The sequence below is a fragment of the Urtica dioica genome, chromosome 3, assembly GCF_054948205.1.
Source record: "Urtica dioica subsp. dioica isolate 48M chromosome 3, U.dioica_male_clone48M_v1_H2, whole genome shotgun sequence".
Classification (NCBI taxonomy): Eukaryota; Viridiplantae; Streptophyta; class Magnoliopsida; order Rosales; family Urticaceae; genus Urtica; species Urtica dioica.
Window position 1 is genome coordinate 47,096,626 of NC_142758.1, and position 16,721 is coordinate 47,113,346.

General features: G+C 38.8%; 3 protein-coding genes across 3 annotated transcripts; 2 read left to right on the plus strand and 1 right to left on the minus strand.

Annotated features, from left to right (window-relative positions):
• The first annotated feature begins 205 nt into the window (after positions 1 to 205).
• LOC149403227 (uncharacterized) lies at positions 206 to 1,670 on the plus strand. The gene is made up of 2 exons (XM_089608658.1): positions 206 to 910; positions 1,194 to 1,670. The coding sequence occupies exons 1-2, from the start codon at positions 206 to 208 to the stop codon at positions 1,668 to 1,670; spliced, it is 1,182 nt and encodes a 393-aa protein (XP_089464784.1).
• Positions 1,671 to 8,666: 6,996 nt separating this feature from the next.
• LOC149403228 (serine/threonine-protein kinase AFC2-like) lies at positions 8,667 to 12,701 on the plus strand. The gene is made up of 12 exons (XM_089608993.1): positions 8,667 to 8,985; positions 9,489 to 9,678; positions 9,965 to 9,991; positions 10,088 to 10,241; positions 10,330 to 10,378; positions 10,487 to 10,601; positions 10,800 to 10,891; positions 11,011 to 11,167; positions 11,268 to 11,332; positions 11,458 to 11,555; positions 11,642 to 11,744; positions 12,372 to 12,701. The coding sequence occupies exons 1-12, from the start codon at positions 8,884 to 8,886 to the stop codon at positions 12,519 to 12,521; spliced, it is 1,302 nt and encodes a 433-aa protein (XP_089465119.1). The 5' UTR covers positions 8,667 to 8,883; the 3' UTR covers positions 12,522 to 12,701.
• Positions 12,702 to 12,988: 287 nt separating this feature from the next.
• Positions 12,989 to 14,206, minus strand: LOC149403229 (uncharacterized). The gene is made up of 2 exons (XM_089608994.1): positions 13,744 to 14,206; positions 12,989 to 13,668 (listed from the first exon to the last, which is right to left on the minus strand). Exons 1-2 carry the CDS (start codon positions 13,841 to 13,843, stop codon positions 12,989 to 12,991), a joined length of 780 nt encoding a protein of 259 aa, XP_089465120.1. The 5' UTR covers positions 13,844 to 14,206.
• Between the last annotated feature and the right edge of the window lie 2,515 nt (positions 14,207 to 16,721).

Consider the following 16,721-nt stretch of genomic DNA (forward strand, 5'->3'; position numbering starts at 1 on the left):
AAAGTTGGTTGGAGAGAGGGTTAAACACAAATTTATTGATCCAACTGTACATAGTTGTACCCCAAAGGAGATTCAGAGTTACATGCGAACAGAGGTTGGAGTCAATATTTCATACAGAAAAGCATGGACGGCAAAAGAATGTGCAATACAATCCTTGTATGGGACTGATGATGAGTCATATGCCTCTCTTGCAAAATAAAAGTACATGTTAGAGCAAAAGAATCCAGGTTCTCTCATCGACCTAAAAACTGACCGTCATAAATATTTCATGTACTTTTTCGTTTCTTTGGCTCCGTTCAGAGAGGGATGGAAGTATTGTCAGCCTGTTGTAATTGTTGATGCAACCTTCTTGACAAACTATCACAAGGGCAGCATGTTTACGGCTTTCGCGATGGACGCAAATGAGCAAATATTCCCGCTTGCCTATGGTATTGGTGAGTCCGAAACTTCCAAGTCCTGGTTTTATTTCTTCAACAAACTTAAGGAAGCATTGGGGGAGAGGGATAACATGGTCATCGTATCCGACCGAAACACCGGAATCATTAACGCCGTGAAGAAAGTTTTTCCAAGAGCAGAACATGGTTTTTGCGCATACCACGTGAAGAATAACGTCAAGGCAAAATTCAAAAAACTTGGCAAGGAATTCAATTGGAAGTTCTACGGTGCAGCAAAAGCGTATGCTATATTTGAATATCAAAATTTTATGCGCATGTTGGACAAGGAAGACCCGTTGATACGTCCGTACCTTGTCAACGAAGTAGGAAATGAGAAGTGGGCACGTTGTTTTTTCAAGACATCAAGGTATACGATCATAACTTCAAACAACGCAGAGTCTTTGAATGCGTTAACTGTTAAAGCAAGATCATTTCCAATAGTGAAGTGCCTTGATTGGTTGAGGGAGAGAATGCAAGTTTGGTTCTACCAACGACGAGAAAAGGCGGCATCAACTCAAAGTGTGTTGTCAATGGAATATCATACCGAAATGTTAAAAAAACTTGTTGTCTCGGCAAATATGCAGGTTATAGTGTGTTTTTAATTTTTAAATTCTGTCACGAAATGACCCGAGTCCGTGACACAAGTGTCACAGAGTGAATTCACTTCATGACACAAGTGTCACGGACTCGGGTCATTTCGTGACACATGTGTCACGGACTGAGTGGTTATGTTTAAACTTTTTTTTGCTTATGTTTTAGGTCCGGCCTTCTGCAGTATACGAATTCGAGGTTTTAGACACAGAAGGAACACCATGGGCAGTGAACTTGATTGATAAGACGTGCTCGTGTCGAGAATTTCAAACTGATCTATTTGTATGTGTCCATGCCATTGTGGCTTGTCGCTTACGCAACCTACCAGTTGAGAGCTATTGTGCAGAGTACTACACGACCGAGTATTGGAAATTGGCGTATGCAGGGGTTATTCATCCTCAAGGAAGTGAATCGTCATGGACTTTTCCCGACGAAATCAAGCAGATCAAAGTAAATCCGCCTAACTTCTTAGGTCGTCCGGCGGGTAGACCTAAGAAGAGAAGGATTCCCTCTCTTGGAGAATCTGATGCCCCGCTTCGTAAATGTTCCCATTGTGGAGGTGTAGGTCACAATAGAGCTAAGTGTCGCAACCCAATTCCATCGGAAATGAGGGCTCCGGGGATGGGACATTGGTTTGGTTTGTAATTCGACACGTTTTATCATTGAATATCTAGAACTTCCTTGGTGTTTTGCTATGTATTACATTTTGAATGTTTTGAACTTTATTGGTATTGAGTTTATTGTTAAGAATGGTTTATAAAACAATCTTATTGTTAAGACGTGAACACAGTCCGTGACACATGTGTCACAAAGTGATCTCAGTCCGTGACACATCTGTCACGAAATGAGGTCAGTTTGTGATACATAAATTGATTTCGAAACAATACATACACTTTTAAACTAAAAAATTGATGTCAAGACAATACATAAAGTTCTAAGAATACATATATAAAGTTATAAACACATGCGTACAATCATAAACACATAATTTCAAGTTGCCTCAACATTGACATTTCCACGCGTGTGTAGTTTTAGCGCTCCGTGTCGGTATAATTCGGTGGTCATTTTCTGTCGATACATGATCATGTCCTCCTGTTTCAAAGCAGACAATGGAAGGTCGTGCGCCAAAAACTCGGCAGTCTTGATCATAAACATGCCACAATCATTTCTGAAGGAACAAAAAACTCATGCTTTAATTGATATGTGTCATTAAGAATGTAAAATTCAGAATTAAAATATTTACCCATTGTCTTGTTGTGGCATTTGATCGTAGTGGACGACCTTGAATATTTCTTCATTTGAGAGTAGAACGCCGGCGACATGCAGAACATATGGCAAAATGGTGGCCAAGTTTCTGAGTTCAGTGTCCACGAGCGTTTGGTGTCCACCGGTGGAACTCATGGAGTCGTACACCGTTATTCACCTTGAACGCACGTTGACAACAAGAAGATACCAGTGTCCGCCATCTATTACAGGGATGAAGACATCATCGACCCCGTCCCATGGGTCCACCAGTTGCTCCGCTCCAGACTCTCTGGTAATGTGGTCGACGACACATTTTTTTAGTTTCTTCTTTAAGAATACACCCGGATCTTGACTAGCATTGAACTGAGTGTAACTATCTCGGAGATAATTAAAGAAGACCGTGGACATGATGGTGAAGGAGTGACGTAACAAACCCGTTTTTTTCTTCTTCCGGATGTAGTACATCGCGACGTCCACATGATGCACGACAAAAGATAAACATAAGCACTAAATACCTCAGTCCGTGACACATGTGTCACAGAGTCAATTCAGTCCGTGACACATGTGTCACGGACTAAGTACACTTCGTGACACATGTGTCACAGAGTTAATTGACTCCGTGACACATGTGTCACGAAGTGAATTGACTCTGTGACACATGTGTCACGAAGTGAATTGACTCCGTGACACATCTGTCACGAAGTGAGCTGCAAAACAAGACATATTTTAAAAATTACTAACACACATTAATACCTGATCAGACAACCAACCGTCCTCGTGCCACATGTTGTAGAAGAAGGTCTTCTGGTTGATAGCCATCTAACCAAGTTCCATAGAAGGCGCTATGGTTTCTTCCTCCGGCTTATATTTTGGTTTGCCCTGAGATATGTTCTTGTGGCTCATCTTCAAGCCGACTTGGAACCACAACTTCATGACGTCAACGTCATCCTGGTCCGGTCGTTTGGTTACCTCCGACAGCGGTAGTTCATCAGGAAGCACGTCCGGAGCATTCGTGAACCTCAGAAAAGGCAACGCCTTTTTGGAAGGAGTAAACCTATCGGGGCTGCGTCGTTGCCGGGTCAAATGTTTCTTGATAGGTGAGTCTTCAATCAGGATATGGGGATTCGGTGTGTTCAAGTCATATATCTATCCAACAAGAGAAATAGAGTTCGAGTTTATTGTTGAGTTCAACCATAAAATAATATTTCATAACAATTATATGCTTATTTGAGTTTAAGTTTATTGTTGAGTTCAACCATAAAATAATATTTCATAACAATTATATGCTTATTTGAGTTCAAGTTTATTGTTGAGTTCAACCATAAAATAATAATTCATAACAATTCATATGCTTATTTGAGTTCAACCGTAAAAGATAACAATTCATATGGTTATAAAGTCATGCTTCTAAACAAGTCAAGAATTAAGTTCAACCATCAAATTAATGGAGGTACCTCTTGAACCCCCTGTGTCCCTAACAACTCATACTTTTCCATAGCCTCTGCATTCATTTGGGCTTCTAGACTGAGAGGCGAATCTTCATCACCCCAAGATTGTTGACCTTGTGTGTTTTCCACATCACTTTCGTCCTCCTGACCATTCAAAATCATTTAGTTCAACATGAGTGTAATCAAAATAACGAAATTCAGCGACTCCGTGACACTGTGTCACGCACTAAGTACACTCCGTGACACATCTGTCACGGAGTGAATCCACTCATCTCCGCATTTAAGATTTTAAACAACAAAATAATATGTCTATTGCATATCTTGTACCTCTTGTTGACTGGTTTGCTTTTTTTTCCCTTTCTCGACTTTGTTTTTCTTCTTCTTTTGGTTGCCATCCTTCTTCTTCTCCTCCGGTTTCTTGCTCTTCTTGGCGCCATCGTCCTTCTTCTTCTTGTCGTCTTTGTCATGCTTATTTTTCTTGTCCCCATCATCGTCCTTTTTCTTCTTGTCCTCGTTGTCTTTCTTCTTCTTCTCGTCTTCGTCGTCTTTCTTCTTCTTCTCTTCTTTGTCTTTCTTCTTCTTCTCCTCGTCTTCCTCTTTCTTCTTCTTCTCCTCTTCTTCTTTCTTCTTCTTCTCCTCGTCTTCCTCTTTCTTCTTCTTCTCCTCTTCTTCTTTCTTCTTATTCTCTTCTTCTTCTCTCTTCTTCTTCTCTTCTTCTTCTTCTTCTTCCTGCATTTTCTTCTCTTCTTCCTGCATATTCTTCAGCTTCTCAACATATTCTTGTTCCTCTTTTTTTTTTCTTTTCTTTTTCCGCTTTCTTCTTCGACCGAATCTCTTCTTCGTACTTCTTGAATTTGGCCGCTTTCTCTTCGGCATTCTTCTCCCGGCGCTTCTTTTCTAACTACAACTCGTTTCTCCAATTGTAGTACTGATCTAGTTCATCAAGAGCCACTCTGTAGCTCTTCACCGCGTCCAAAATATATTTTTTGAACTTCATGTAGTCGTCTTGCATATAGCGGAAATGCTCGTGGAGATTTCCAACTGAGTTTTCGAGAGAGTCGAGCCGGGACTGTCCATGACCAAAATAACAAAGTAAGCTGGCTGACGAATGAATCCACTTCGTGACACATCTGTCACGGAGTGAATCCACTCCGTGACAGATGTGTCACAGAGTGGATTCACTCTGTGACAGATGTGTCACGGAGTGGATTTCACTCCGTGACACATCTGTCACGGAGTGAATCCACTCCGTGACACATCTGTCACGTAGTATGGTTATTTAAATTAAAATAGAAACCCAAAATTGTGTTACCTCAACTATCTGTGCTTGTGAATGAGACGGTTGTTGTGGTGGTTGTGGTGGTGGTGCTTCTGGTTGTGGGGTGTCTTTTTTGGGTTTCTTCTCCGGGCGTTTGTCCACCCCCGCTGCCGTCGTAGAAGGGGTTGCAACGCTTGAAGAAGTGTCGCCGATTCCGTGAAATTCAACCTATACGTGGGACAAGTTAACAAATGAGTGTGATCAATATTAAGTATGAATTAACCTACAAATTTATTACCTCGTTGAAGTTGATTCCTCTCATGGCGGCATCCTGAACAAGTCCGATAGACTTCCACCGACGCATTATTGGCCGAGCTGTGGTGGAGACTTTCTCACAAACCCCCATGTTCGTCAGGAAAGGAAGACACTCGTACCCCCAAACCTGAAGCGGCTCGACGAATCCGGGAAGATGGAGCTTCCTTTTTTTTTACCTTGCTCCGTTGGCTCGCCACCCTTCTCCACAAACTTCCGGACTTCGCCGAGAAGGTAGTTCCACACCACGTTGCCCCATGGATGGCGACTGAATGTGTCTGTGTCCTCCACCGCCTTAATGAGCTCTAAGCACGGTGTCCTGTTCTTCGCATCGTCCGCCAGGAGGACATTCAAGACGAAGTAAATTTTCATGTAATTTACCTGAACTTCTGTCGGCCAATCTACGCTCGCCTCCAAGAATTGGTTGACCAAGTTCCGACTCAAATACTTCCCGGGAAGAATTTTTTGAAGAGACTGTCATTAGAAACAACCCCCTCGAACTTGAATTCCTCGTAGTCATCGACGACTTTGAGGAATGTGATCTCCTGGAAGTCTCTCTTCGTGAACTCCCGGACTTGGCCTCCAATCTCAATTAGAAGCCCGTCAGTGGTTTCTCCGTCGAAGCTCCCGGTCCTCAACACCAAGTGGCTTATAATCGCCGATGACCGCATTATTTTGGGTTGCCCCACGAACTGCCCAAAACATGATTGGGCGAAACCAGCTTGCGTTTCGGCGCTGCGGCCGAGTAAGAGAGCCAGGAAATTTTCCAATCCCCCGTGGAAGTTAAAGGAAAATCCTTCAACGTTGGACTCCGGTATAAACCGTCTCCACTCCTACACATATGAGTCAATGACATTATTAGTGAAACCATTATGCTTGAGTTCGTGGCAGATGTGTCACGGACTCACCCACTTCGTGACAGATGTGTCACGGACTCGCTGACTTCGTGACACATCTGTCACGAAGTCATCGAGTCCGTGACACATCTGTCACGAACCAGGATCAAAATGAGTTTCTGACACTCACCTTTCGGGAAATAACAGTGGTAGGACTCTCCAAGGCGGTCGCAACGCCCGAGGACTCAGCCTTGTTTTTTGGCTATATCAAACACAAAACAAAATCAAATAACCATACATTGCTCTAATTAAGTCACTTCATTTTTATTCTATACCTTCTTTATCTTTGTTGGTGCGACGATGAACGCGTCGTCATCGTTGGAACGCTTGGACGGCGAAATTATTTTCCTTTTCGAAGCCGTCCTAGAACTTCTTCGAACGTTTGAGGCCTCCTCGACCTTGGTTCCTTTAGACTTCGTCATTGAATATAAAACCTAAAACAAATCAAGTCACCAATTTTCAACAACTTCAAGACCAAATACACACACACACACACTCGCCAAACCCTAACATGGTTCAATCAAATATACACACGAGCACGAAACACACACAAATACACACAAACACACACTCGCCCAAACACAAATACACACAAACACTCAAAGACAACACATTCTCGGCCAAACACAAATACACTCAAACACCCAAACACAAATACACTCAAACACCCAAACACAAATACAATCAAACACCCAAATACAACACATTCTCGGCCAAACACAACAAACACTCGCAACAATCTTTTCTTCTTCTTCACCGATTAACGTCAAAGCTAAAACACAAAGTCCTAAAAAAAATACAAATAACGACAACAACATCAAAAAAATCGCAACATCTCACTAAGTCCTCCAAAAAAAAATCGTAACAATAACAATCTACACAACAATCTCACGATAACAAAAAATCGCAATACCAGTTAACCATAACAACAATCTCACAAAAAATCGCAATACCAGTTAACCATAACAACAATCTCAAAAAAATCGCAACATTCATTATCAGATAACAACAATCTACACAATCATCTTAAATAAATCAACCATAACAACAATCTCAATGGAAAAAAGGAAAACGAGACTTACCTTGAGCGAGAAACCCTAAATCGCGATCGGGGGAGAGAGAGCGAGAAACTGAGATCTTGGGTTGAGCGAAATCGTGGGTTTGGTTGAGCGAAATCGTGGGTTGGGTTGAGCGTGGAGGTTGAGCGACCGAGTGAGAAGAAGAAGATGAAGATGAAGAGGTGTGTGCCTTGAGCGAGAAACCCTAAATCGCGATCGGGGGAGAGAGAGCGAGAAACTGAGATCTTGGGTTGAGCGAAATCGTGGGTTTGGTTGAGCGAAATCGTGGGTTGGGTTGAGCGTGGAGGTTGAGCGACCGAGTGAGAAGAAGAAGATGAAGATGAAGAGGTGTGCAAGAGATAGAGCGAGAAGAGAGGCTAGAGAGCGAGGAGAGGCGCGACAGAGAGAGAGAGAGAGAGAGAGAGAGAGAGAGAGAGAGAGAGCGCGAAGATGGGTTGGGTTGACCGAAATCGTGGGTTTGGTTGAGGGAAATCGTGGGTTGGGTTGAGCGTGGAGGTTGAACGACCGAGTGAGAAGAAGAAGAAGAAGATGATGAAGAGGTGTGTGTGGAAAGTTTTGAGAAAAAAGAGGGAATTGGCTTTGGAATGGTTTTTTTTCGTTTAAATGAGTTTTTAAGGGTATAATAGTCTTTACCCAGTGGTCTAGGTACTACATGTGTCAAATTTTTCATTTTGGGCTATATTTGGTAAGGGACATTCATATGGTATTATTTGTGTCAATCCCCCTATTACATTATCTTTTATAGTATGAAGTCATGATTATAATTTGGTATGTTGTATATATTTATATAAATAATTTTGAAGCTTATAACATAAAAATTATCATATATTTTTTTTGGCCGTCTTAATTTTTTGTTTTTTTTACTCTTTTCGTATCTTTTTGTCTATAAATATAAATTTATTTATCTATTTATTATGTCCTTAAAATCACTACTAAGTTGAGTAGTCAATGATAAATTACTAACAATTTAATTCTATAATCCAAAACATAATAATTTGGTGTTAATCAAATTTGTCACGATTATAAATATTATGTTATAGCATTATTAAATTTATTTCGTATAATACTTTTATGGCATGCCATGCAAGGGCATGGCAACAGAACGAATATAAAAAAAAAAAAAAAAATGTCGTCTACTAAGATAGGCAACTTTTCTTCCAAAAAAAAATAAAAATAAATAAATAAATAAGATATGCATCTCCGCCATGCAAGGGCATGGCAACAGAAAGAGTATAAAAAAAAATGTCGTATAATATGATAGGCAACTTTTTTTCCAAAAAAAATACAAATAAATAAATAAATAAGATAGGCATCTCCTTTATCATAATTATAATTATTAAGATAAGGCATCCGAAATAGTATATTCCAATAAATAGAAAGCAAGAAAGAAAAAAGAATTAACTCAACCATGGTTTGAATCAACTACATACGAAGGAGCATAAATACACATAGGAACGGTCAGGATTCGATATGAACAATAGATCGGACGGCTTGCTATAGCTCACTGAAAAGAAAAGGTTAAGGAGCTATTTTTCCGGTACAGACAGTCCAGGGACCTCTGTGGTACAACCAACCTGAATCGGTGAAATCAGAATTCTAGGGTTAGGGTTCGTTCCGGAAATGGAGATGGATTATTTGACTGAATTTCCTCTCGCTCACATGGATCGTCGTCCGCGGAAGAAGCCGAGGTTTGTTTGGGACGGTCCTCAATCGCATCAAAAGGTAATAGTTTTTTTTTCTGTTCTCTTAATATCGTAATTGATTATGATTATCTAGATCTTCTCAATTCACTTCATTTTTTTGTGATTTAAATCAATTCAGTACGTTTTTCGTTAGAAACTATAGAAATTGGATTGAAATTCGACGCAAAAATGATATCATTATTTGTCTGTGTAATTTGGTTGTGAAATAGGGCTCCGAAAAAGTTTGATCATTAAAAAAATTCATTGCATTTATCTGAATCGATTATAGAAATTAGTGAAACAGGTTCAAGCTTTAAGCCAAAACTACATCAATTTTCCGAAATTCTTCAACTTAGATTTAGCTTCATCCATGTTGTTCTGTTCCTCGAGCTCTGTTTGATCATCTAGACCCGTGAAGCATTGAAATTTCATGGATAGCGGGCTTTTGTGCTTACTTGATTAGAAGGAAAAAATAAAAAAATAATGAGCAATGGTTTGAAAGAGCAATTTAGCAATTTTGTATAAACGCGTGGCTGTTTGTAGGCTCAGCCAGAATTGTTTTGCGGGCAAGAAATTGGAACTGGGACGAGTTTCGGACCTTCTACGAGGGTAATCCCGGAAAATACCAGTCTTTTCCTCAAGGGCTTGGGACAAAAGGGTTCTCCCCCGTGGCTCGAAGACGACCAAGATGGACATTACATGTTCTTGCTCGGAGATAATTTGACTTCCCGATGTAATTACCTTTTTAAATTACCACGAAATAGTTTTGGTTTTACTTAATTTGCGATCAACACACCTTTCCTAAAGCCAAATTTATTATTTTTAGTAAATTTTAGGTCATAGAGAAATGCTAACAGAGTTATTTTTCGATGCGTTTGGCTTTGGATTATGATATATTTATTTATTTTCTTAATTTAAGGCTGAAAACTTTTTCTTTCACTTTGCATGTTACCGTTATTACTTTACAAGCGTTGTATTAATCTTAAAATTTATTGACTCTTTTTTTTCTATATGTGCAGATAAGATTCACAGAAAAATTGGTGAAGGTTTGCTTCTTTCTTTGTTTGTGTAGATTTTTATCCTTGTGACGTTACACGTTTAATTGACCTTTCTCTCCACGTCATTTTTTCCCCTTTCAATAGGCACCTTTGGTCAGGTTTTGGAATGCTGGGATAGGGAAGCAAAGGAGATGGTGGCCATAAAAGTCGTGAGAAGTATTAAGAAGTATCGCGAAGCAGCAATGATTGAAATCGATGTGCTGTACTTGCTTGGAAAATATGACAGAAATGGAAGCCGGTACGTTTGGAGTCTTAGCTAAAATATATTTGATTTTTTTTTTTTTTTTTTTTTGTTTCAGTTGTTAAGTGCGCTTTATTGAATGCAGTTGTGTTCAAATACGGAACTGGTTTGACTATCGTAACCATATTTGTATTGTAAGTACCAAATATAAATAATGCAGTTTTTTTTTATATATAAATAATATGATTCCCCAATTTTAAGGATTTTTGGGGATTAAGATTGAATGTAAATGGCTTCAACAGGTCTTTGAGATGCTTGGGCCAAGTTTATACGATTTTCTCCGGAAAAATAATTATCGCCCATTTCCTGTCGATCTTGTACGCGAGCTTGGCCGACAGCTGTTGGAATGTGTAGCATGTGTGTAGTTGTTACTTCTTGTGTTTCCTTTTTACTACATACATGTTTTTAGATTTGTTAAATTATTTTGGTTTCTTTATCCATTGGTATACAGTAAGACATTTGTTTAGATATTGTCATAAATTGTTTGTGTATGGATTAATGTTGAAAATCTCAGTGGTCTACGTGCTTATGATTTTCTCGTATCAAACGGTGCAGTCATGCATGATATGCGGCTAATTCATACGGACTTGAAGCCCGAGAACATACTTTTTGTGTCCCCTGAGTATATTAAAGTACCCGACTACAAGGTACATTATTTTTTCTATCTTAACCACCCATGTATTTTCACACCGATGTTCTGTCAAATCCCATAAGCTATTACTTTTTTTTTTTTTATACATTTTTTTTTTGTTATCTCATATTTCAGGTCACTTCTAGATTACCAGGAGAAGGATCCTTTTATAAGAGATTGCCAAAATCTAGTGCTATTAAGGTAATTGATTTTGGCAGCACGGCTTACGAACACCAAGAACACAACTATATAGTCTCTACTAGGCACTACCGTGCTCCTGAGGTTATTCTCGGTATGCATTGTCAATAAAAATAAATAAAAAATTCCTCTGTATCTTTCTTTTTCGGCTGCTTTAGTAGGACTTGATGACTGAGAACGCAATTTCTCTTTAGGACTTGGATGGAATTATCCATGTGATATATGGAGCGTGGGTTGTATCTTGGTGGAACTGTGCTCGGTAAGCTCTAATATTAGAACTTAGCGATGCAGGGTTTCGACTGTAGAAAGACAAGTTAAAACATTATCTTTATATTTTATTTTTATTTTTGTCAACTATGTAAGGGATATATCCTTCTTGTGCAGGGTGAGGCGTTGTTTCAGACACACGAGAATCTTGAACACCTGGCAATGATGGAGAGAGTATTAGGCCCGTTACCACAGCATATGCTGAGAAGAGTAGAGTATGTGATATAATATAATTGTTAGTTTTCTAGTCTGATGTTCTGGTTGATTTATAAGTTTATCCTTTTTTTTTGCTGTATTATAGTCATCATGCTGAGAAATATATTAAGAGGGGTAGATTGGACTGGCCAGAAGGTGCAACGTCCCGCGAGAGCATCAAGGCGGTTATGAAGCTACCCCGTCTCCAGGTTTGGCACCGTAATAAAAAAAAATATTACTATGAATTTTAATTAGGGGTGTGCATGGTCTGGTCTAGTCTAAAACCTGGTCTAGTCTAAAACCGGCCTTCCAAACTTGACCATACCGTTTTAAACTGTTTAAAAAATTGAGACCGGACCGGACTGTTTAAGAATATAAACCAAACTGTTTTAAACTGTTTTGGTCCGATTTTGACCGGCTTAAGCCTTTATGAATCTTATTTTTTATTTTTTTACAAATTTAATAATAGAATAGCAAAAAAAAATAACATAAACATCTATTTATTAAGATGTCCAACTCAAATTAGTAGTTTTAAATGTCTTAAAATTATTCAAATTAAAAATAAAATCTTAAATGTTTAAGACTGGTCTGTTCCGGGCTAAACCGAGGTCTCAAATATTGAAACCGGACCAGATTGAATAAAAACCGTTTTAAACCAAACAGGCGGTTTAACGAAACCGGTGGTTTGGTTCAATTTACGGTATCTTTTCACACCCCTAAATTTTATGTAGCTGTGCTTATTACAAGAAAGCCCGAATCTTTATTTTTTGTTTGTTTTTTCTAGGATTTTTGTTGGCTATGACGCTAATATCAGTTTTTTTTTTTGGGTGGTATAGAATCTAGTGATGCAACACGTAGATCACTCGGCTGGTGATCTCATCGACCTCGTTCAAGGTTTACTAAGACACGACCCTTATCACAGATTAACGGCTCGCGAGGCCCTCCGACACCCATTCTTTACCGGGGATCGTTACAGAAAGTTTTAGTTTCTGTTTCGATATATCTCCCGGCTCGCTGTTGTATTTTTATTTTTTTTTTCCTTTTGAGGAGTTGTACACCCAATCTCCGGCATAGGCATAATTCTACAAATGTAAAAGTCAGAAGAGAAGAAGAAAAATAAAAGAAAAAGAAAAAAAAAATTACTGCCTTGAGTTGAGGGCATGAAATGCTGTTGTTCTGTTATTGGCATATATAGTGTGTATTTCAAATTCCATTTCTGCCTTGCTATTTTTGTAAATAAATGTGTGGAGAGAGATAGAGAGAGATCTTTTCCTGGTTCAATTTTGTATCTTGGAATGTAGTTAATGTAACCGATTTTGTTTTCCCTAAAAAAAAAAAAAAATTCCTACTTCAAAGACGAGTTATAATAGATGGTTTTATCAGAAAAAAGACCCAGGACTGACTTGTACATAAACAGTCAGCAGATAATCGTTCACTTGAGTTTCATTCTCTTTTATGGCTGACACTCTCTGTCACACTTTCTTGTGGTGCAGTGACTTGAGACTAAGCTCCCGTGAGGCGGTTTCCTCATCCGGACCGTACAGAGACTCCGAGCCCAGAACGAGTTTCCCAGGAGCCGGGAACGCGCCAAAAAACTCGACTTCACTTCCATCGCCACCGTGGCGTTGATCCTCGCCAGCCTGGCAATCTCGAGCCCGTGTAGCCGGACCCCGCCGACGACCGCCCTGAGCTCGGCGGCCCTGCGGCTCCGAGCCCTCGGCACCGCCACGGGCTCGTCCACGTTTCGCTCCGCGAGAAGGGTTCGTCCGAAATAGAGCTCGACGGTGACGAACTCGATCCCGACCGCCGCGACGCGGCTCGGGTTCGCGAAGCTCGCTGTGATGCTGAGATTCGCGTACAGCAGCGATGAAGTGGCGTTGCTCTTGCCGAGGCGGAGCGAGTCCAGAGAGGCTTCTGAGACGCCGAACTGAGGGGTCGTGTCGGGGCCGAAGAGGGCGTGGAGGACCAGCACCGTGATGGCCGAGAGGAGAACCGCGGCCCAGAAGATCGAGCAGAGGACCGAGATCGCGGCCTCGGTTCTTGAGATGGGTCTGAACCGGCTTTGTCGCTGACGTGGCAGCGTTGGGGCTGAGCCGCTTGTTGGCCAGCACGGAAGCCGCAGAGTTGTGAACCCTGTTTCGAGTCTCTCGGTGTTGAAAAAAAAATATCATGGCGGTGAAAAAGAAGGGAAGGTAAGATAAAGTTTACCTAGCCTCTTTGGAACGTCCGGTGAGTCTGAGGGTATGAGATGAGGATTGTTCTTCTTATCGGGCGATTCCTCGGAGGGTTGTTCTTGTTGTGTGTGCATGGTGATTTTACGTACCCTTTTTTGTAGAAGGAAGATCAAGCCAGAGTTTTGGACTGAATTGAGTGAACTAAGGTGAGTTCTTTTCTTTTTAGGGATCAATGACTGTTGGAGTACGGATTACTTGGGTCTCACTTAAAGGATTTTTTTTTTTTTTTTTTTTTTATATAAATTTTTTTACTTTTTCCTTTGCTTCTTTTGTGGTTAAGGAAAAGGAATGAAGAAGAAGCAAAGTAGTAATCTATTTCATTGACAAAGAATACTCGGTCATAAAAATAATATAGGCTTTTAAATCAAGTTTTTTAAAAAAGTAGTTTTTTTTTTTTCCATATTTTTTTTAACTCGTGATACAATTTTAAAAAAATCGCGTACAGTTTTTAATTTCTGTACATGCGTATGTCCGTACTACATACTTAAGGAGTTTAGCAACATTGTTTTATCACTGGTAAATATAAGTCTGCTAAATCAGCACCACTAAACATTACTTTTGATGTTCACAGCTGCTGATAACTTTATGGATTCAAACTTATCTTGTAACTCAATCTAATCCAAAATGTTAACTACTTCATTCTTACATCATAATTATAATAAAATGCCCCATAATTATCATTCACAGAAAAAAAAAAAAAAATACTCCTAATATTTTAGTGGTCTGTATCATACTCTTCTCTCACCTCACGTGAATGAATATGGTATTATTACCATGTGCTATAGAATCATAGATACGTAATAAAATGAGAATGTAATTATGATGAGTTATCTCCACCTACAACAAAATGGAGAGGCCTTAAATGGCCCAGTCTGGCTGTTACAGGTGTAGAGGGCAGGGGTAGATTGGGAAAAGTACTACGGTCAGGGAATTAGGGGACATGGTTTAGTGGGAAAGATAGTTAGAGGAGAGAATGAAAGTGTGAGAATGAGGAAAGCAAATTTTTTCTTGTAATTTTAGGAGGTCTCTCTGTACCTCCCGTGATTCTTTGTATCTTCTTCTTTTCTCAAGAAGATCAATACAATTTACTCATTCTCTAGTTCATCGCCTTCTTGACTGAATTGTTGTGAATTAATTATCTAGTTCATAACAAATTACTGAATCAATAGTTGGTTTAAAAAAGAAATTTAAAAATTTAAAATTTAAAGTAGTTGGTCAGATTGTAGTACAGTTGTAGTTTTCAAATTTAGTTATATGCATATCATAGTTTAAAATATAAGAATATTCATGGGACTATGTTTTTTTTTATTTAAAACAAATTCAAATCATAATCCACATTAATTCAAATGTAACTCTTTACACACGTCTAAAGTAAATTGAGTTCAAGTAAAACCATCGCGGGCTACGCTCTAACGTTCCTTAGAGTTAAAAAAATAATAATAATAATAAATAAATAAATAATGTTGATTTCAAAACTAAAATAAAGATAATTTAGAGAGAAAATAAAATAAAACAATAAAACAGCAATTATAAACGGGAAAAGATGGCGAAATAGAAAGTGAATTTGAGATACCACAAAATAAAAAATGATAACAAGGTGATCGAAAACATGTAATAAACTTGTATAGCTTAGTACGTGCAAGTTAATTTTGGTTTGAAAGTAAGAAAGCATACATGTTTAAGTAGTAGATAAAAAAAATGTCATTCAGAAACATGACAGAAGAAATCATAAATAAAAATTCCAACGGGTCATTACAATGGGCAAACAACCGAAATAACAGATATGAGGTTGTGAAAACTTTCCTTTTTTTAATAACAGATAAAAGCTTTCCTATTTCCCCGATCTTTCCTTGCTCTTCACAGTTTCCTTTTATAGAACGGTGATGTTAAAATTATTAAGATAATAATGAGAAATAGACGATCAATTACCTTCTACAAACATTTTTCACTTAATCAACTAAAATCATAATTTAGCTACATCTATTAGTGGTTCAGTGTGCAATAACAATAATACTCTCAATATTTCTAAATCTAATTTTCACCTCCTCATTCTCCATCTCTTTCTTCTGTTTCAGCTACAATAAAACAAGGATAAATTACAACAATTTCCCATGAACTGTGGAGTCTGGTCTCGGTAACAAAGTGCCTCCTCATTTTCGTATGTACATAATTATTTCTGCAGCAAAAAGTCCTCCAGTGCAAAGAAAACCATTATAACATAGAGATTATGAAGTCAGAGCTCAATTCTCGCTTGGGAAAAACTAAAGTAAGTCGTTCATTGGCTCTAGTTATTTTTTATTTTGTTTACAAGTCTTTTGATTTGGAAAAGCAAGTACAAGTTTGGATGCAAGTTCTTCATTTAGTTTTGAGGCCATATAAGTAAAGGGTTTGTAAGCATTGCTAGTTTGTGAGGCCGTAGACAGAGCAATTATTGTTCAGTGTTGATTGCTTGATAGAAAATTGAGGCTTTTCCGGTTCATGGATCATGGGTACTACAGATCTTTGGCCTCGAGGAATTTTTTTTTTTTTTTTAATCACTTTTATTAGCGGGTTTAATGGAGTAAAATTGGTGATACTTGATCCATTTCTCTGCTCTGTGGTATTTTGAGTTTAAACTTTCACTTTTTTTTTTCTTGCAGGTCGTAACACCTATTGTGCATCGTTCTCTCTCACTCTCTCTCTCTCTCTCTCTCTCTCTCTCTCTCTCTCTCTCTCTCTCTCTCTCATACCAATTCCCACGGTTTCTTTTTTGTATGTAAATTCGATTATGGGCTTTGGGTTTAACTTTTCTTTTTATATATGGAATGACAAATTGTATGACCTTTATATGTAATTAACTGGTATAGTTTAATTTTTGCTTTGTAGATTGTGATAATTCCGTTTGAGCTATATTTAATGTTAACATACAACACAATGTTGAAATAGCTTTGTGCCATGAGTTATACATTATTG

What these genes read in the sequence shown, in the direction of transcription:
- LOC149403227 (XM_089608658.1), top strand. Translation starts at nt 206, where the DNA reads ATGTTAGAGCAAAAGAATCCAGGTTCTCTCATCGACCTAAAAACTGAC. An exon ending in GGTTGAGGGAGAGAATGCAA is followed by an intron (nt 911 to 1,193) that starts GTTTGGTTCTAC and finishes CTTATGTTTTAG; the next exon opens with GTCCGGCCTTCTGCAGTATA.
- LOC149403228 (XM_089608993.1), top strand. Translation starts at nt 8,884, where the DNA reads ATGGAGATGGATTATTTGACTGAATTTCCTCTCGCTCACATGGATCGT. An exon ending in AGATAATTTGACTTCCCGAT is followed by an intron (nt 9,679 to 9,964) that starts GTAATTACCTTT and finishes CTATATGTGCAG; the next exon opens with ATAAGATTCACAGAAAAATT. An exon ending in TGCTCCTGAGGTTATTCTCG is followed by an intron (nt 11,168 to 11,267) that starts GTATGCATTGTC and finishes ATTTCTCTTTAG; the next exon opens with GACTTGGATGGAATTATCCA.
- LOC149403229 (XM_089608994.1), bottom strand. Translation starts at nt 13,843, where the DNA reads ATGCACACACAACAAGAACAACCCTCCGAGGAATCGCCCGATAAGAAG. An exon ending in GGACGTTCCAAAGAGGCTAG is followed by an intron (nt 13,669 to 13,743) that starts GTAAACTTTATC and finishes GACTCGAAACAG; the next exon opens with GGTTCACAACTCTGCGGCTT.